We start from the raw sequence: 22,186 nt of genomic DNA, 5'->3' as shown, positions 1-22,186 counted from the left end.
CCCTTCATTGTCAATGGCGTTATTAAAACAAACATTAAACCTGTATATAGGCTCAAAAACATGGTTCTTATAATTGGAGGTCTAACTGTGTTCTCGCCCTGCCTTCCTCCCAGTCACAGACAGAACAACAAGGACATTGGAAACCGGTTCGTCCCGTTTACCTATTGCTGTCATCCCCAGGGAGCTGGCCGATATGCAACGGCTTATTATTCTGACGTCCCGATAATCCCAAAAATGTTGGGTTGGTGTGAGGTTAGGGTTACAGGCTAGTAGTTATAATGGAGCAGTGGTGGTGTTGGCGAAAGGGCCCATGTGTGGAGTGTGCATGTGCTCCCCGTGTCCCCTATAGGGTAGGTACCCTCACAAAAAACATGCAGTAATCCTGGTCTCTAAACTGCCTCCCCCTGGCCAGCCGGGGCGCCTGATGGAGGGAAAAGGAACTGGTCGGAATAACGTGTTCCTTCCACGCGCTATGTCCAACCAGGGAAACTCGGTCGGGACTCCTCGTGTATGTCAGTATGAGGTCAGTCCGTTGCTCTCCCCGGTTTGGCAGAAGGAGTGTAGTGCCCAGGATTACATTAGATAACGGGTGAAAAAATGGGCTTCTTAATATGACACAGTTAAGAAGCAGGAGTTGAACTATGAATCTGGTGATGATCCTCTCCATGACACGCGCCATATATGGAGCGTGTCTTGAGTGTACAGGGTTTTATTAGGTCAGATCAACATATGTAATGAATTCTGTATTGGTCATATAAAATGGAATGGCCCGCATACTGTGGGTCTGAAATCACCAAATGTAAGGGAGGGTAATTCAAGTTTTATAAACGTTGCAGTATAGATAATACATGTTTGCATCTCTCACAGGATTACTGCTTTTAGTTTAATCTGGTAGAAAAAAAAATCTACTACTATGAAGTTCATCAGCAATATAACATACACTTATTGTTGTCAAATACCCACAGAGAAACAGATTTGTCATTGAATGTGTGTTTCTATGTCTTGGTGGCACCTCGACCCATGATGGACTTCTTGGTGTTTTTCTCGGGTTTCAAAAGGATTATATAACACTTTGGTCCAAACAGTGCCACCAGAATGCCAAAACTAGACGCTAAGATAGCGAATATCTCCACTGCATCTGCATATTTGCCTGGAGAGCTGATATATGCAGGGATGAAGGCTATCCACACGGCACAGAAGATCAACATGCTGAACGTGATTAACTTTGCTTCGTTGAAGTTGTCTGGAAGGTTCCGTGCCATGAATGCTAGGACAAAACTGAGGAGTGCCAGTAAACCAATGTAACCTAACAACACTCCAAAACCAACTGTTGATCCCACCGCACACTCATAGACTATCTTATCATTGTGGTATTGTGTGTTTTTATGAGGAGTTGGTGAGGCAGACACAAGCCAGGCTATGCAGATTATTGCCTGGATGAAAGTAAGAACCAGGACTGTTCCTCTCTGCTGCATGGCACCAAACCACTTCATGATGTCTGCACCCCCAGGCTTGGAGGCCTTGAACACAGCCAACACCACCATAGTCTTTACCAGGATGCACGAGATACACAACACAAAGCTGATCCCAAATGCTGCATGCCTCAGCTGACAAGTCCAGAGCCTCGGACGGCCAATGAACAGAAGTGAACACAAGAAACATAGTTTGAGTGACATCAAGAGAAGGAAACTGAGTTCTGAGTTGTTGGCGCGCACCATGGGTGTGCTTTGGTGATAGATGAAGATTCCCAGGGCAATGGCACAGATAAGTGTGCCTACCAATGAGATGGTTGTCAAGGAGATACCAAGGGCCTCGTGGTAGGAGAGGAACTCCATGATCTTAGGGACACAGTGGTCACGCTGGGGACTGGACCAGAAGTCCTCTGGACAACTGGTGCACTCTGTAGAGTCTGACAAAAATGACAAGATTAGAAGCACATTATCATTCTAAAGATAATCCACTGTATACATACTGTATAGCTATACATGATTTAAACTACCAGTCTCATTGCTGATCTCTCCCTCAGAACAAGCAATGCAGTCAAAGCAGCAGACAGGTTCTCCTTTCCTTCTGGACGCACGGGTTCCAGGAGAACAGCTCTCACTGCACACCGACCGAGGAGGCTACAGGGTAAACAAACTGTAATCAAACTCAGTCTAAGCTATATCACATTGACATCATGAGGTCCACAATATTAGTTAGAAAGCCGTTACCTTTTTGGGTTCATGGTTCCAGACGATTCTGTCTTCCTCAAGGATGAGTTCTTCGCCTGCAGAATCTGACGTCTTGAACACGCCTACTGCGAGAACCGTTGTGCTTCCATCGGGGAGCCACGCCCAGTTTATGACGTCAAAGATCGGTAATGGGTCACCGTTCTCATCAAATGATACTTGTTCGCCGAATTCCATGGTGAAGTTGATCTTGTCCAGGTAATGCACAAGCTAGAGCAAAAAGGAGGAGCAAGATACTTTTACTTAGGCCTAATGTACATACTGTACATAGCCTGAAATGTATAACAAATGAACCGGAACTGTTGTTCTATTAACTACAGCAAATCAGTATGATTGATTCCAATTCTGATTCTGGTTCGGAATTTGATTCCTCGTTGTATTGTAAAAGAAAAAGTTAAAATGTACGGTAAATAGTATTTACAACCTGTGTGTAGCCCCCAGCCATGACCCGGCCTGCAAAAGGCCCGTGGGCCGGGTAGGTTGTGCATTGGTGCTCCTAGTGATTAGAAATTGATAATTCAAAATATGCTCCTCATTGATTTTTATTATTATCAGTGGATCCGGATCCGGATCCAGATCCAGATCTTCAATTAGTCAAATCAATAGGAAGTTTAAAAAAAGTCCAGTACTGGGTTTGATGATGTTCTATATTGTCAGAATCAACTTTGTGTTTGTTTATGTAAGTCACATGTAAGAGAGTGACTTTGAGAGAATTATCAATTTCTAATCAATGGAGCAATTATTTTTAAGGTATTGTCCACCTTCAGAGCTATACATCATGACAAGGTAACTCAACTCAAACCTCAAAAAGTGGTTTTGCCCTTCAATGTTGGAGTAAGGTTATAGTTTAGGGCATTGTTTTTGTGAAGTTATAAGGTTCTGTTTGGGCATAGTATTAGTGAGGTTAAGGACCCTTAAAGTAAAAGTAAGTATGTTCAAACATACACTCCATTTCCTTCAGGATGGATCCTAGAGCAACCCTTCAATAGAGTCAACACTTATGGTATGGTCAACACCACGGAGTGTGCTTAGAATAATGACCATGCCATCCTTATGGTATGGTCAACACCATGGAGTGTGCTCAGAATAATGACCACATTGAGAGCCCACGCAAAACTGCCCAAAATCACTTTCACCTAGAAAATCCATTCACATTTTTGAGTGGTGTAAACCACTCCTACAACTGGCTTTTGTGTGGCGAAATCAGTTGTGAAATCACATCCAGGTGTGATTTCATTATGTCAGATCAGGGCTGATCAGGCAATGCTGAACTCAATGCTGAATGCTGAACTCAATAGCCTAGATCTAGGAAAGTGGTCACTCAAAAAAAGCCAGTTGTGAAATCACATCCAGGTGTGATTTCATTACGTCAGATCAGGGCTGATCAGGCAATGCTGAACTCAATGCTGAATGCTGAACTCAATAGCCTAGATCTAGGAAAGTGGTCACTCAGTTCACCCGGGTGTGATTTCATTACGTCAGACATTACGTCAGACCACAGCTGATCATGCTATATAAAACCTTACACCACTCAGTTCACACGGGTGTGATTTTTTATAATTCAGCTGACTGTGGAGACACATGCTGGAACTTTTTACTTTGAGATGTTTTATAGTTTGAGTTATTTAATTTAAACGCCAAATGCATTCTCAATGGCGAAAACACAAACTTTGGCACCACGTGTTTGACACCACGTGTCTTGATTTTTCTGATTTTTTTTAATAAGAAATAAATAAAAATAAAAATAAAATAAAAAAAAATATATATATACCTTTTTTTTCAAAGACGTCCACAGACGTCTTGGGCTATGCACGTGCGGTAATACCCAGGATGTCCACAGACGTTTTGGGCACAAAATGTGTTAATCCCTTATGGTATGGTCAACACCATGGAGTGTGCTCAGAATAATGACCATGCCATCCCTTATGGCAGGGGTTCTCAACGTTTTTGGCCGGGGACCCCCGGAAATGCTTTGGCAATGTCTCGGGACCCCCGCCCCGCCCCCTCCCGACCCCCAATATAAATTGACTGCTACAATAACCTTAAACCATTTTGGGCGGGAACCCCTTTTGGCATTGTTATAATTTAGCTATTGAAAAATAGCAGATCTACAAGCTCATAGCGCGCCACCGAGTGGCGCGCTACGAGCTTGTAGGTCTGCTATTTTTGAAAAATCGTGAAAAAAAATAATAAAAGATTTCTTTCTTTTTTTTTTTTTGAAAATAATTTGGGGACCCCCTAAAATAATTTGGCGACCCCCCGAGGGGTCGCGACCCACGGGTTGAGAACCCCTGCCTTATGGTATGGTCAACACCATGGAGTGTGCTCAGAATAATGACCATGCCATCCCGCTGGAAGAGACTCGTTTGCTGTCAGTGCAGGCACACAGTAGCGTCTCTCCCGGGTCTTTAGACAGCCGCTGGATGGATATGAAACTTCACCCACGCGGCAGAATGCCGCTTCCGGGGAATCTGGCCGACGCGGCATTCTGCCGCCGCATGGGTGGAGCTTCATTTCCATCCACCAGCTGTCTGAAAACCAGGAAGCGACGCCTGCCACGAGCGGCTTTTTGCCGCGCATCATGGAAGCCCAAGTGTGCTTCACACCCTCTCTCTGCTTTAACACTGAAGAATGTCACTCAGGCAAATCATATTAGTGTCACACGTACATCACCATCACTAAGGCAATTAATACCGTTTTCATCCTGCTAGGTTTTTCTTTCATTTATTCATTTTGACCAATGTCCAATGATCAAATTGATCTAGAAACATGTAAACTGTGAATTAATGTCCCACCTGCCATGGCTTAATTGTCTGCAGAGTGGCACAGCTGTGCCCAGTGAAAGGCCCTCTTCCTGGGACACACTGCAGCATGTCATGGAGGGCGTGGGCCAGAGCGTACACAGCCTTGTACACATTGTACTCTGGCCTGAGGTCAGACACATCCAACAGGGTAGTTTCTGCCGTCGCCAGGTCCTCTTGTCCACTACACACCCTTCCACCAGCGTCCACCCACTCTGGCGGAAGGGGCACGAATTTACACCGAAACGTTTGCTCCCAAAACTGCCTCACCTGAAGAAAACACGATTAAGAAACTTTGAATGAATGTACACAAGAAACAAGAGACAAACATCATTATGACAAAGTGAATAACTATAATATTATTAATAATAATAATAATAATAGACTGAAATAAGATGGCAGCTTAAATACTAAATTAAAGGAAGTAATCACTAAGGTATTCTCATGGCTGTTGTCAGGGTCCTTTTCAGGGTGCACTTCCGACAAGAACTCCCTGAGACCCGGTATCTCTCCACGATGGATGGCAAGACCCAGGCTGCCCCCTAGTGACGGAGTGAAGTGAGGATTCTGGGGTCCGATGTAAGCGGTCCAAGGCTCGTTTGTGATCCACTGCAGACCCGTTAGATTCTGCTTCACCACCTGTCGGTTGTGTTTGAAAAGGAAATGTAAAGGCCAATAATGAGCACAGCTTAAATCCACGATACGCGTCCTACACTGTAGTTCATAAGACAAGACAATACTATCATTATAACAATATAACTATTCGTTATAGCAGTGATATGAGATTCAGTTTTTTTGTGCAGAGAAGTATTGAGATAAAACCACTCGGTGGCGCGCTATGAGCTTGTAGATCTGCTATTTAAAACCTTTGCTTCTGTAGAACGCCACAACGGTAAGGCCTTCCGGTCTGATTTACGGATATGTTATAGAGCTCCACGAGACGCACGCGTGGAACTGTAGTACGTCCTCGGGCGACCTTTCTAGTCGACATGGCGCGCGCGAAGGTTCCACTACACCGAGTGGCGCGCTACGAGCTTGTAGATCTGCTATTTAAAACCTTTGCTTCTGTAGAACGCCACAACGGTAAGGCCTTCCGGTCTGATTTACGGATATGTTATAGAGCTCCACGAGACGCACGCGTGGAACTGTAGTACGTCCTCGGGCGACCTTTCTAGTCGACATGGCGCGCGCGAACGTTCCACTACACCGAGTGGCGCGCTACGAGCTTGTAGATCTGCTATTTAAAACCTTTGCTTCTGTAGAACTCCACAACGGTAAGGCCTTCCGGTCTGATTTACGGATACGTTATAGAGCTCCACGAGACGCACGCGTGGAACTGTAGTACGTCCTCGGGCGACCTTTCTAGTCGACATGGCGCGCGCGAACGTTCCACTACACCGAGTGGCGCGCTACGAGCTTGTAGATCTGCTATTTAAAACCTTTGCTTCTGTAGAACGCCACAACGGTAAGGCCTTCCGGTCTGATTTACGGATATGTTATAGAGCTCCACGAGACGCACGCGTGGAACTGTAGTACGTCCTCGGGCGACCTTTCTAGTCGACATGGCGCGCGCGAACGTTCCACTACACCGAGTGGCGCGCTACGAGCTTGTAGGTCTGTTATTTAAAACCTTTGCTTCTGTAGAACGCCACAACGGTAAGGCCTTCCGGTCTGATTTTCATATGTTATAGAGCCCAGCAACACCGGCCGACACCTCCAAGGCTTCCTGGGTGATGGCGAGGAGGAGGAGGGCTGCCACGTCACCTCACAGTCCAACTGTCTGTATGTACGCCTCTGCTGTGCCTGAGGGAGGCACGCGCGCACACACACACACTCACCTGCCCAGGCCATTGATGCCAGACGACCCTCAGGCCAGGCACTGCAGCCTCAGCCTCTCCACGGGATCTGAACTCACACACAGACGTCACTTGGCGCGCTATGAGCTTGTAGATCTGCTATTTAAAACCTTTGCTTCTGTAGAACGCCACAACGGTAAGGCCTTCCGGTCTGATTTACGGATATGTTATAGAGCTCCACGAGACGCACGCGTGGAACTGTAGTACGTCCTCGGGCGACCTTTCTAGTCGACATGGCGCGCGCGAAGGTTCCACTACACCGAGTGGCGCGCTACGAGCTTGTAGATCTGCTATTTAAAACCTTTGCTTCTGTAGAACGCCACAACGGTAAGGCCTTCCGGTCTGATTTACGGATATGTTATAGAGCTCCACGAGACGCACGCGTGGAACTGTAGTACGTCCTCGGGCGACCTTTCTAGTCGACATGGCGCGCGCGAACGTTCCACTACACCGAGTGGCGCGCTACGAGCTTGTAGATCTGCTATTTAAAACCTTTGCTTCTGTAGAACTCCACAACGGTAAGGCCTTCCGGTCTGATTTACGGATACGTTATAGAGCTCCACGAGACGCACGCGTGGAACTGTAGTACGTCCTCGGGCGACCTTTCTAGTCGACATGGCGCGCGCGAACGTTCCACTACACCGAGTGGCGCGCTACGAGCTTGTAGGTCTGTTATTTAAAACCTTTGCTTCTGTAGAACGCCACAACGGTAAGGCCTTCCGGTCTGATTTTCATATGTTATAGAGCCCAGCAACACCGGCCGACACCTCCAAGGCTTCCTGGGTGATGGCGAGGAGGAGGAGGGCTGCCACGTCACCTCACAGTCCAACTGTCTGTATGTACGCCTCTGCTGTGCCTGAGGGAGGCACGCGCGCACACACACACACTCACCTGCCCAGGCCATTGATGCCAGACGACCCTCAGGCCAGGCACTGCAGCCTCAGCCTCTCCACGGGATCTGAACTCACACACAGACGTCACTTGGCGTCCAGCGCCATCTCTCGGTCGTGCCTCGACGTCCTGGCCATGGCTGAACACACAGAGCACATTAATATAATGTGTAACATTATAGTGGATGCAGTTAGCTTAATGCTAATTCTGATTAGCATAGTTAGCTTCTTATCCATGCTACTGGTGACTGGTTTAGCACAATACAAACTCGGACTCATTACATAACATGCAAATCACACCACCACTCAATATAAAAATAAAACGTTGTCTTATAAAGCAGCATATATGTTGGAGAGGATTTGAAAGGACTGTAATATATGGACTAGTTCTGTGTTAGTTGTAAGTCATTCGCCCCCGGGGCGTCGGTCAGAACACAATGGACAGGAGAGTGAAGGGGGTTTATGATAGTTTACTGTATAGTTGTAGGCACAGGCATACAGGCATGGCAATGTGGTGGTATACAGCACTGAGTGCGTGTCAATGTGGTTTCTGCAATAAATACAGACACAAACAATAATAAGTATGAGTACAGAATTACCATACACTATAACAGGATACTGGAGCACATTAATATCATCATAACATTAGTACACACTACACCTTTCTATGTAAGCTGCCCAATAAGATCAACCATGTATCAATGACTCCATTAATAAGTCTCTGCGGCCCAAATCTGCACTAAATTGGCTTAATTGAACATCAAAGGGCCGACCGCAGCTGCGGGACGTTGCACAATGGCGGCGCCCGTGATATACACATGACCAAACAATTCACAGACCTAACGTGCTGAACACGGAGCTTAACATATACATACACGTCGGTTCTTCCTAAATGCACTCTCCTACATGTTACGGAAACATAGGGAAATATAATGAAGTGACGTGCCGAAGGCACGCAATGTAGGACATTGAATGAAGGAACCAAGTAATCAATCACTGTCACTCAAACCAGCGACGGACTAAACACACAGAAACAGCGGTGACTAAACAGCATACAGAGATGACAATCAGCAGGCATCACTGAACTAAATAATACACTTACAGTAGTCAAAGACGCACACTGGCACTGCAGTGCTGCACAATGAAGAAAGAATTAGGAGACGAGTGAACTTGTGAGACTTGCATTCACCGCTCCGCTCTGACTGGAATAATGACACACAATGCATTGCGCACTTAAGGTGGCAGGTACATGTTGCGCTGAACAGTTCTTAAGGTGGTAATCTTTGGAACCTTTCTAACAATATACTTTGTTTACATTCAGACCCATGGCTTTGTACAACTACTGGCCAAAGTTGAAGTTCATATAGTTGTAAAACATTCACCATAAAAGCCAAAATCGCGACAGAGTCAGCTATTCATTCATTACTAACTATTTCACAGACCTTGATGTGACTGTTAGCTGTGATAAAAGTAAACAAAGTGATGATGAATGACACGACACGAAACACACACACGTAGGATGTAGCTCTTCTCACAACATTGACGACACAGGTCGGTTCTTTATAAACGGGCATTTATTGGGCATTCTTCTCATCCCTCTGCTGTTCCATGCCGTGAGAACTATGTTCATACAAAATAATAAACACATAAACAATCAACAAATTACGTCGCAATACATAATATTGATCAAACAAAGAAATACAAAACATGTAGAAATGCGCGATGCGCAGGTGAACGTGTCCGTCAAAACACCACAATACAACACAACAAAGATAACTCTCAAATAATAATACCTCGTTGGCCGCTTGTTGTGTAAAGAGGTTCTTGATGCTTCTTGAGTTTCATACAGTCCTTTGAATGTCCTTTTGACCGTGTTTAATAACTTTAAACAGTTCAAACACACTACTCTGCTGCGAGTGTGCTTCCTTGTGCAGACCAGAGTCTGAATGAGTGAGAGAAATGTTTGTACCACCTGTGTGCAATGCCAGGCAATCATGCATCAATCAGTCAATCAATCATGGTCCAGTGTTGCTACTGACAGACAGGGAACTTGGTTCTGCCTCAGAAAGTTATCATCACAAAATGTTTACATTTTTAACCTCATATGAAATCAATTATGAACCACATATTTATTATTGTATCATGACATTATTATGAATTATGCTTTATGAACTTATGACCATGAATTGTTGTATTTTAGCTATTTTAGTCTTTTTAAAGTAAGCATTTTAATAGCAGCACTTACATAGGAAGTCAGAGAAACGAATCAAAGAAAAGACCGTCATCTGCCAGTGGAATTCAGAACAGCGCCACAGCCCATCCACATGTATGAAGGCATATGCCTCTCCCCTCCTCTCCTCTCCTCTCTTTTTGAATGAACAGACAAAACACAAAACACAACATGTTCATTAATGTTATTCTTCACAAACTAGACCTTTTATTCATATTTAGAAAATGCAGAATCCAATGGCGTCGGTCTGGGCTCTCCACGCCGTTTGCAAAGGTCAATGGTCAGCAAAAAGACTGCCTCCTCTCTCCCCTCTCTCCACAGAAGTGAAAACAGACAAAACACACCTTTAAAATATGTTCCCTAACCCTATTCTTCGCAAACGAGACATTTTATTCATATTTAGAGCGTCCCAAATTCAATGGGGCCGGTCTCGACTTTCCAGGACGTTTGCAAAGGTCCATGGTCAGCAAAAATACTGCAACGGTGACCCTTTGGGCCAAATTCTTAAAAAAACGGGGTGATATATATTTTTAAAAATATGTAAGAACCTCCAATATCCATATTCAGGACATGTCGAATCCAATGGAACCGGTCTCGAATTTCCACGACGTTTGCAAAGGTCAAAGGTCAGCCGAAAGACTGCCACGGTGACCTTTGGGCCAAATGCCTTAACAATTAAGTGATAGATATTTTTTTAAATATGTAACACCCCCGAATATCCATATTCAGGCCATGGCGAATAAAATGGCGTTGGTCTCGATTTTGTGGGACTCTTACAAGCGTCCGATAAAGGGAACTACACTGCAATGCTAGGCCTCGGGTCAGATTTGAGGTTCCCGAGGTCGCAGAAAAAAACTCAGACCATCACGAAGATCGGCTCGTCGCCGCGATCGCAGAGGTGTTCGGCCCATCCCGAACAGACTTACGATCGTCGTCGTAGGCGCGCGTGAACGTCAAACTTTGCTTCACTGGAACGCCACGACGGTGAGGCCTTCCGGGATGATTTTCGGATATGTTATAGAGCTCCCGGAGACGCACGCATGGATCTATAGAATGTCCTCGGGCGACCTTTCTAAGAGGCACGGTCTCGTTTCACTTTTTCAGCCAGGACGCTGTTAGAGTCTATGGGTCTATGACGTGTCTGCATGCACAGAGCCAAAGTGAAGGACGTTTTGTACGACTGTCGGAGGCGTACGTCCGAGACACCTAACCGTTCGTCTCGGCTGGCTCTCCGACATATCCGAACGTCGGACCGTGATGTTTTATCGTTGGCGCGGTGTAGCGCGTCAAAGTCGGCAATTTGTAGGCGTTCGTTCAAGGCTACCGCCGCGGCCGTATGTCCGTTTGGTCCGAAACCTATACGGCTGCGATCGGGGCCGCGACCCGGCCGCGGTGATGGTCTCGGATTTGTTCTGCGACTTTCGCGTCAAAGTCGCAAATTTCGAGGCTTTCGTGCAGGGCTACTGTCGCGACCGTATGTCCGTTTGGCCCAAACCCTATACGGCTGCGATCGGGGCCGCGACCCGGTTGCGGTGATGGTCTCGGATTTGTTCTGTCGAATTTCGCGACTTTTCTCGCTAACTTACTTTGTGGGAGCAGTTTATGCTAATGAAGGGCGTGGTATGCAAATGAAGGTGCGTGGTATGCAAATTAAGGGGAGTGGTATGCAAATGAAGGGAGTGGTATGCAAATGAAGGGGAGTGGTATGCAAATGAAGGGCGTGTTCCGGCTACTTTGTGGGATTATTTTATGCAAATGAAGGTGCGTGGTATGCAAATGAAGGGGAGTGGTATGCAAATGAAGGGGAGTGGTATGCAAATGAAGGGCGTGTTGCGGCTACTTTGTGGGATTATTTTATGCAAATGAAGGTGCGTGGTATGCAAATGAAGGTGCGTGGTATGCAAATGAAGGGGAGTGGTATGCAAATGAAGGGGCATGGTTCCGGCTACTTTGTGGGATTATTTTATGCAAATGAAGGTGCGTGGTATGCAAATGAAGGTGCGTGGTATGCAAATGAAGGGGAGTGGTATGCAAATGAAGGTGCGTGGTATGCAAATGAAGGGGAGTGGTATGCAAATGAAGGGGAGTGGTATGCAAATGAAGGGCGTGTTGCGGCTACTTTGTGGGATTATCTTATGCAAATGAAGGTGCGTGGTATGCAAATGAAGGTGCGTGGTATGCAAATGAAGGGGAGTGGTATGCAAATGAAGGTGGTATGCAAATGAAGGGGAGTGGTATGCAAATGAAGGTGCGTGGTATGCAAATGAAGGGGCATGGTTCCGGCTACTTTGTGGGATTATCTTATGCAAATGAAGGTGCGTGGTATGCAAATGAAGGGGAGTGCTATGCAAATGAAGGGCGTGTTTCGGCTACTTTGTGGGATTAGTTAATGCAAATGAAGGTGCGTGGTATGCAAATGAAGGGGAGTGGTATGCAAATGAAGGGGCATGGTATGCAAATGAAGGGGCATGGTATGCAAATGAAGGTGCGTGGTATGCAAATGAAGGGGCATGGTTCCGGCTACTTTGTGGGATTAGTTTATGCAAATGAAGGGGCGTGGTATGCAAATGAAGGGGCATGGTTCCGGCTACTTTGTGGAATTAGTTTATGCAAATGAAGGTGCGTGGTATGCAAATGAAGGGGCGTGGTATGCAAGTGAAGGGGCATGGTATGCAAATGAAGGGGAGTGGTATGCAAATGAAGGGGCGTGGTATGCAAATGAAGGGAAATGGTTCCGGCTACTTTGTGGGATTAGTTTATGCAAATGAAGGTGCGTGGTATGCAAATGAAGGGGAGTGGTATGCAAATGAAGGGGCATGGTTCCGGCTACTCTGTGGGATTAGTTTATGCAAATGAAGGTGCGTGGTATGCAAATGAAGGGGCGTATTATGCAAATGAAGGTGTGTGGTATGCAAATGAAGGGGCGTATTATGCAAATGAAGGGGAGTGGTATGCAAATGAAGGGGCATGGTATGCAAATGAAGGGGAGTGGTATGCAAATGAAGGGGCATGGTATGCAAATGAAGGGGCATGGTATGCAAATGAAGGGGAGTGGTATGCAAATGAAGGGCGTGTTTCGGCTACTTTGTGGGATCGGCTTATGCAAATGAAGGGGCGTAGTATGCAAATTAAGGGGAGTGGTATGCAAATGAAGGGCGTGTTTCGGTTACTTTGTGGGATTAGTTTATGCAAATGAAGGTGCGTGGTATGCAAATGAAGGGGAGTAGTATGCAAATGAAGGTGCGTGGTATGCAAATGAAGGGGAGTGGTATGCAAATGAAGGGCGTGTTTCGGCTACTTTGTGGGATCGGCTTATGCAAATGAAGGTGCGTGGTATGCAAACGAAGGGGAGTGGTATGCAAATGAAGGGCGTGTTTCGGCTACTTTGTGGGAGCGGCTTATGCAAATGAAGGTGCGTGGTATGCAAATGAAGGGGAGTGGTATGCAAATGAAGGTGCGTGGTATGCAAATGAAGGGGCATGGTTCCGGCTACTTTGTGGGATTATTTTATGCAAATAAAGGTGCGTGGTATGCAAATGAAGGGGCATGGTATGCAAATTAAGGGGAGTAGTATGCAAATGAAGGGGACTGGTATGCAAATGAAGGGCGTGTTTCGGTTACTTTGTGGGATTAGTTTATGCAAATGAAGGTGCGTGGCATGCAAATGAAGGGGAGTGGTATGCAAATGAAGGGCGTGGCAACACCCACTCATTTGCATAAGCGACACCCACTAATTTGCATAGCCCTCACCCACAAAGTAGCCGAAACAACGCCCTTCAAATTTTCATAACCCACTCCCACAAAGTAGCGGGAACCACGCCCCTTCATTTGCATGAACCGCTCCCACAAAGTAGCCGGAACCACGCCCTTCATTTGCATACCACTCCCCTTCATTTGCATACGACTCCCCTTCATTTGCATACCACTCCCCTTCATTTGCATACCACGCACCTTCATTTGCATACCACTCCCCTTCACTTGCATACTACGCACCTTCATTTGCATAAGCCGCTCCCACAAAGTAGCCGAAACACGCCCTTCATTTGCATACCACTCCCCTTAATTTGCATACCACGCACCTTCATTTGCATAAACTAATCCCACAAAGTAGCCGGAACCATGCCCCTTCATTTGCATACTACGCACCTTCATTTGCATACAACTCCCCTTCATTTGCATACCATGCCCCTTCATTTGCATACCACTCCCCTTCATTTGCATACACGCACCTTCATTTGCATAAGATAATCCCACAAAGTAGCCGAAACACGCCCTTCATTTGCATACCACGCACCTTCATTTGCATACAACTCCCCTTCATTTGCATACCATGCCCCTTCATTTGCATACCATGCCCCTTCATTTGCATACCACTCCCCTTCATTTGCATACACGCACCTTCATTTGCATAAACTAATCCCACAAAGTAGCCGAAACACGCCCTTCATTTGCATACCACGCACCTTCATTTGCATACAACTCCCCTTCATTTGCATACCATGCCCCTTCATTTGCATACCATGCCCCTTCATTTGCATACCACTCCCCTTCATTTGCATACCACGCACCTTCATTTGCATTAACTAATCCCACAAAGTAGCCGAAACACGCCCTTCATTTGCATAGCACTCCCCTTCATTTGCATACCACGCACCTTCATTTGCATAAGATAATCCCACAAAGTAGCCGGAACCATGCCCCTTCATTTGCATACCACTCCCCTTCATTTGCATACCACCCACCTTCATTTGCATACCACTCCCCTTCATTTGCATACCACGCACCTTCATTTGCATACCACACACCTTCATTTGCATAAACTAATCCCACAAAGTAGCCGAAACACGCCCTTCATTTGCATACCACGCACCTTCATTTGCATACAACTCCCCTTCATTTGCATACCATGCCCCTTCATTTGCATACCATGCCCCTTCATTTGCATACCACTCCCCTTCATTTGCATACCACGCACCTTCATTTGCATTAACTAATCCCACAAAGTAGCCGAAACACGCCCTTCATTTGCATAGCACTCCCCTTCATTTGCATACCACGCACCTTCATTTGCATAAAATAATCCCACAAAGTAGCCGGAACCATGCCCCTTCATTTGCATACCACGCACCTTCATTTGCATACCACTCCCCTTCATTTGCATACCACCCACCTTCATTTGCATACCACTCCCCTTCATTTGCATACCACGCACCTTCACTTGCATACCACGCACCTTCATTTGCATACCACTCCCCTTCATTTGCATACCACCCACCTTCATTTGCATACCACTCCCCTTCATTTGCATACCACGCACCTTCACTTGCATACCACGCACCTTCATTTGCATAAGATAATCCCACAAAGTAGCCGCAACACGCCCTTCACTTGCATACCACTCCCCTTCATTTGCATACCACTCCCCTTCATTTGCATACCACGCACCTTCATTTGCATAAAATAATCCCACAAAGTAGCCGGAACACGCCCTTCATTTGCATACCACTCCCCTTCATTTGCATACCATGCCCCTTCATTTGCATACCACGCCCCTTCATTTGCATACCACGCACCTTCATTTGCATAAACTAATCCCACAAAGTAGCCGGAACCATGCCCCTTCATTTGCATACCACGCCCCTTCATTTGCATACCACGCACCTTCATTTGCATAAACTAATTCCACAAAGTAGCCGGAACCATGCCCCTTCATTTGCATACCACGCCCCTTCATTTGCATAAACTAATCCCACAAAGTAGCCGGAACCATGCCCCTTCATTTGCATACCACGCCCCTTCATTTGCATAAACTAATTCCACAAAGTAGCCGGAACCACGCCCCTTCATTTGCATAAGCCACTCCCACAAAGTAGTCGAAACCACACCCACAAAGCAGGTGGGACGCAGCCCACTAATTTGCATAAGCAAAATGTGAGGTGTGTGAAATGCCCCCGGAAATATGATCCATCCATCCATCATCCATCCATCCATCCATCCATCTATTCATTCATTCATTCATTCATCCATCCATCCATCCATCCATCCATCCATCCATCCATCCATCCATCCATCCATCCATCCATCATCCATCATCCATCATCCATCCATCCATCCATCCATCCATCATCCATCCATCCATCATCCATCCATCCATCATCCATCCATCCATCATCCATCCATCCATCCATCCATCATCCATCCATCATCCATCCATCATCCATCCATCCATCCATCCATCCATCATCCATCCATCCATCCATCCATCCATTTATTTATTTATTTATTTATTTATTTATTTATTCATTCATTCATTCATTCATTCATTCATTCATTCCCCCCGGAAATAAATAAATAAACAAGGATAATCATCCATCCATGTGTGACGATTGTTTGACACACATCATGTCAAGTCATGTCTGTCTATACACATACACTGTCTATACACACACACACACACACACCGAGGCATTGCCTAAAACACATTAAAACACTCAAACATTCCAGGTGACTAAAATGTGACTAAATGAAAACTATTCAAGGGACTGAAATGAGTTTGCTGCCAAAAACACAACACTGCATGATGTCACCTCCGTTCTTTATTTCCCCAGAGAGCAGACACGGTCCCCACAGGACAGGTCAGGTCAAAGGTCATTCCGACTGACAGACAGACAGACAGACAGAGAGTCAGTCGGTCAGAAACTCAGCGAGTCACTCGATTGATTAATTTACAAACACACAAGTTGTGTGTGTGTGTGTGTGTGTGTGTGTGTGTGTGTGTGTGTGTGTGTGTGTGTGTGTGTGTGTGCGCGCACGCGCGTAAATGGTGCATTTATATAGCGCCTTTATCCAAGGCGCTTTACATAGATTGTGCATTACATTCACCCATACACCGATTTCGGCGGAAGCCATGCAAGGTACCAACCAGCACATCGGGAGCAATTTGGGGTTCAGTGTCTTGCCCAAGGACACTTCGACATGTAGACAGGATGAGCCGGGATTCCAACCGCCGACCCATGGATCATTGGACGACCTGCTCTACCTCCTGAGCCACAGCCGCCCCATACGCCGCGCGTATGTGTGTCAAGACATTTTATTAGCAACTACACACACCTGTTGCAAGGTCCCCTTTTGGTGTTTTAAACGTTTACTGGGGACCCCCTGGAAATCCCACAAGGGCCCCTGGTGGTCCACGGACCCTGAATTGAGAAGCACTGGCATACATTCTAAACAGTTGTATTCAGTCAGCTTTTATAAATGTCATTTTAAACGTGAAAACAGACTGTTGCGTGCTGCTGTCTAGTCGTGTGCTTCAAACCACTGAGATGCCGCATTAAACTACTTTTACTGGGGACCCCCTGGACAACCCCCAAGGACCCCTGGGGGTTACCGGACCCCGAATTGAGAAGCACTGGCATACATTCTAAGCATTTATGCTCAGTTAGCTTTTATAAATGTCACTTTAAACGTGAAAACAGACTGCGCTGCTGTCTAGTCGTGTTCAAACCATTGTGATGTTGCATTACCTACGTTTACTGGGGACCCCCTGGACAACCCCCAATGGCCCCTGGGGGTCACCGGACCCCGAATTGAGAAGCACTGGCATGCATTCTAAGCATTTATGCTCAGTTAGCTTTTAGAAATGTCATTTTAAACGTGAAAACAGACTGCGCTGCTGTCTAGTCATGTGCAAACCATTGGGATGTTGCATTACCTACGTTTACTGGGGACCCCCTGGAAATCCCCCAAGGGCCCCGGGGGGTTCACGGACCCTGAATTGAGAAGCACTGGCATACATTCTAAGACAGACATGTCTGTCTGTCTAAAATAGCAGATCTACAAGCGCGTAGCGCGGCACCGAGTGCCGCGCTATGAGCTTGTAGGTCTGCTATTTTGGGGGCCACTGTCTGTCTGTCTGTCTGTCTAAAATAGCAGATCTACAAGCTCGTAGCGCGGCACTCGGTGCCGCGCTACGAGCTTGTAGGTCTGCTATTTTTGGGGGCCACTGTCTGTCTGTCTGTCTGTCTGTCTGTCTAACAATCTGTCTTGTCTGTCTGTCTGTCTGTCTAAAATAGCAGACCTACAAGCGCGTAGCGCGGCACTCGTCTGCTATTTGGGGGCCACTGTCTGTCTGTCTGTCTGTCTAAAATAGCAGATCTACAAGCTCGTAAGTGCCGCGCTACGAGCTTGTAGGTCTGCTATTTTGGGGGCCACTGTCTGTCTGTCTGTCTGTCTGTCTGTCTGTCTGTCTAAAATAGCAGACCTACAAGCTCGTAGCGCGCCACTTGTAGGTCTGCTATTTTTGAAAAATAGCAGACCTACAAGCTCGTAGCGCGCTACGAGCTTGTAGGTCTGCTATTAAATAGCAGACCTACAAGCTCGTAGCGCGCCACTTAGGTCTGCTATTTTTGAAAAATAGCAGACCTACAAGCTCGTAGCGCGCCACTCGGTGGCGCGCTATGAGCTTGTAGATCTGCTATTTTTCAATTGCTAAAGCATACATAATGCTAACATGCATCAAACCATTGTGATGTTACATTACCTACATTTACTGGGGACCCCCTGGACAACCCCCAATGGCCCCTGGGGGTCACCGGACCCCAAATTGAGAAGCACTGGCATACATTCTAAGCATTTATGCTCAGTTAGCTTTTATAAATGTCACTTTAAACGTGAAAACAGACTTCGCTGCTGTCTAGTCGTGTTCAAACCATTGTGATGTTGCATTACCTACGTTTACTGGGGACCCCCAGGACAACCCCCAAGGGCCCCTGGGGGTCACCGGACCCCGAATTGAGAAGCACTGGCATACATTCTAAGACAGACATGTCTGTCTGTCTAAAATAGCAGATCTACAAGCGCGTAGCGCGGCACCGAGTGCCGCGCTATGAGCTTGTAGGTCTGCTATTTTGGGGGCCACTGTCTGTCTGTCTGTCTGTCTGTCTGTCTGTCTGTCTAAAATAGCAGATCTACAAGCTCGTAGCGCCGCACCGAGTGCCGCGCTACGAGCTTGTAGGTCTGCTATTTTTGGGGGCCAATGTGTGTCTGTCTGTCTGTCTGACAATCTGTCTTGTCTGTCTGTCTGTCTAAAATAGCAGATCTACAAGCTCGTAGCGCGGCACCGAGTGCCGCGCTACGAGCTTGTAGGTCTGCTATTTTTGGGGGCCACTGTCTGTCTGTCTGTCTGTTTGTCTAACAATCTGTCTTGTCTGTCTGTCTGTCTGTCTGTCTGTCTAAAATAGCAGACCTACAAGCGCGTAGCGCGGCACTCGTCTGCTATTTGGGGGCCACTGTCTGTCTGTCTGTCTGTCTGTCTGTCTAAAATAGCAGATCTACAAGCTCGTAAGTGCCGCGCTACGAGCTTGTAGGTCTGCTATTTTGGGGGCCACTGTCTGTCTGTCTGTCTGTCTGTCTGTCTGTCTAACAATCTGTCTTGTCTGTCTGTCTGTCTGTCTGTCTGTCTAAAATAGCAGATCTACAAGTGCGTAGCGCGGCACTCGTCTGCTATTTGGGGGCCACTGTCTGTCTGTCTGTCTGTCTGTCTAAAATAGCAGATCTACAAGCTCGTAAGTGCCGCGCTACGAGCTTGTAGGTCTGCTATTTTGGGGGCCACTGTCTGTCTGTCTGTCTGTCTGTCTAAAATAGCAGACCTACAAGCTCGTAGCGCGCCACTCGGTGGCGCGCTATGAGCTTGTAGATCTGCTATTTTTCAATAGCTAAATTATAACATAATGCTTAAAACACCAAAAGGGGTTCCCGCCCAAAATGGGTTAAGGTTATTGTAGCAGTCAATTTATATTGGGGGTCGGGAGGGGGCGGGGCGGGGGTCCCGAGACGTTGCCAAAGCATTTCCGGGGGTCCCCGGCCAAAGACGTTGAGAACCCCTGGGCTACTGTACAGGTCTTTACATGACTGCAAGAATATTGTCAGATGTTTGGTCAGAATTGTATTGAGGATGGCCCCTGCGCAGCATCTCGTTTTAAGCCCTATAAACACACCAAAGGGTCGAGACGGTTTTAGCGTTGTCCCAGTGGTGTGATATGTCCTGTTGCACGTTGACGCACGTCGTCCCAAGTCATCCCAAGTGAATCAACTGGTTCAATTGGTCCAAATCCACACCAAAGGACCTCCCTTGCAACCGTTCCTGTGTACACATTACTACAACATTACATACAGCGCAAGTACACAGTATAATACACACACATAGCCTATGTGCAACATAACACAGCCTACAGCACAAGTACACAGTATAATACACACACATAGCCTATGTGCAACATAACACAGCCTACAGCACAAGTACACAGTATAATACACACACACACACACACACATAGCCTATGTGCAACATAACACAGCCTACAGTACAGATACACAAGACCCACCCACACCCCCCGCCCTCAACTCATTTATGTATAGAAAGAATGGAGAAAACAGTACTATTTATTTGCGTGTATCAAAGTTAGAAATAAACCGGTTGTTTTGGAGATGTGAATACATAGCCTAAAGATTTAGACTCTTGTAGATGTATAGTCTAAATCTTAGACTAGTGAATACAGGGAAGTCCTGAAGCGGCTAAGAGAGGACATTGATGAGTGAAAGCGTGGAAGAAAATGACTTTGTCCACTTGAGGGTGACACAGACCGCAGAATGAGAACAGAGGCACCCTGAGGTGGCTAAGCCTTTTAAACTTCTCTGTCTTTAATCATCACAATCAGCAGTTTGCTAAATAGTACAGTGCAGCGGCATTGGCGCTTAATGCGATTTCTCCCATGTTTCCGTTGTCTCCTATAGCCGCTTTCTGCATCTTTGAAACATCTCACCAACACTCAAGCGGAGCGCCGCTCGGCGAGCGGAGGGTATGTACATCTGCCTCCCATAGAGAGTGGAATAAGCACTCAGGGACCCTACGACTACCGTCGGCCAAAATTCAGAAACGGTAACCGAGGGTCCCGAAAGGTGCTGATTCCACACACACCGCCACTATAGTTCCACACTCACTCCAGAGGGCCACTATATTTCCACACTCACTCCAGAGGGCCACTATATTTCCACACTCACTCCAGAGGGCCACTATATTTCCACACTCGCTCCAGAGGGCCACTATATTTCCACACTCGCTCCAGAGGGCCACTATAGTTCCACACTCACTCCAGAGGGCCACTCACTCCAGAGGGCCACTACATTTCCACACTCACTCCAGAGGGCCACTCGCTCCAGAGGGCCACTAGTTCCACACTCACTCCAGAGGGCCACTATATATTTCCACACTCACTCCAGAGGGCCACTATATTTCCACACTTACCCCAGAGGGTGTCCCGCAATGCAAAGTTTCTTTAAATTATTTTAAATGTCAACAAAGCCAAGTAGGCCTAATCCAAAAGTAATTGAACCAAACATTGCATATCTTATATTTTCCCAAAAATCAAGTAATCCATAAAGTCAGCAAATAAAAGGGCAATGCATTGCTCAAAAAGGTAACAAATGATATCTCTCACCCAGCCTTCAAGCCAGGACCGAGGCCACAGCAGGTTCCCCTTTGTCCAAAAGCTCTGAAAGGACCCTAAAGCTAAACCCTCAGAAATGTTCCTTGACCAAACTTTTCTCCTTCCAGATCTCATGGTTTCCCAGCCCCACTACTCTGTGGTTTATACATTTCTGACTATGGTTCAGTATTGGCCTTAAAAAGAGTCTAACACCAAACACTCCTTCTGATATACCTAAAATGGCCACCTCACCTCCTGTACTCTTATAGATGTTCCTGGTAACTCACTTCCTGGAACTATTGATAGCATGCTTTTGTCCCCACATGCTCAAAACAAAACATACTTTCTGTACACTACATGTCGGGGTTAAATATTCAACCATATTTTAACCAATATATTCCCTTGTTATCACCCAGTATGTTAGGTTTCATTTTCTTTCAATACTCCTACCAGACTGGAAATACATTTCTTCACACATGTATGTGCATGGCAGTATCACACACTCACTCCAGAGGGCAGTATCACACACTCACTCCAGAGGGCAGTATCACACACTCCCTCCAGAGGGCAGTATCACACACTCCCTCCAGAGGGCAGTATCACACACTCACTCCAGAGGGCAGTATCACACACTCACTCCAGAGGGCAGTACCACACACTCACTCCAGAGGGCAGTATCACACACTCACTCCAGA

General features: G+C 46.5%; 1 protein-coding gene across 1 annotated transcript; it reads right to left on the bottom strand.

The window, feature by feature from the left end:
- Nucleotides 1-814: 814 nt before the first annotated feature.
- LOC306940221 (extracellular calcium-sensing receptor-like) lies at nucleotides 815-21,957 on the bottom strand (the record flags this gene model as incomplete). Its single annotated transcript, XM_079525244.1, has 7 exons — nucleotides 815-1,327; nucleotides 1,424-1,433; nucleotides 1,536-1,838; nucleotides 1,986-2,123; nucleotides 2,214-2,441; nucleotides 5,105-5,247; nucleotides 21,942-21,957. The coding sequence occupies 7 exons, from the start codon at nucleotides 21,955-21,957 to the stop codon at nucleotides 996-998; spliced, it is 1,170 nt and encodes a 389-aa protein (XP_079381370.1). The 3' UTR covers nucleotides 815-995.
- Between the last annotated feature and the right edge of the window lie 229 nt (nucleotides 21,958-22,186).

This window comes from Electrona antarctica (assembly GCF_951216825.1).
Source record: "Electrona antarctica genome assembly, chromosome: 16".
Classification (NCBI taxonomy): Eukaryota; Metazoa; Chordata; class Actinopteri; order Myctophiformes; family Myctophidae; genus Electrona; species Electrona antarctica.
The sequence above is the reverse complement of the archived record's forward strand: the minus strand, read 5'-3'. Positions and strand labels throughout refer to the sequence as shown.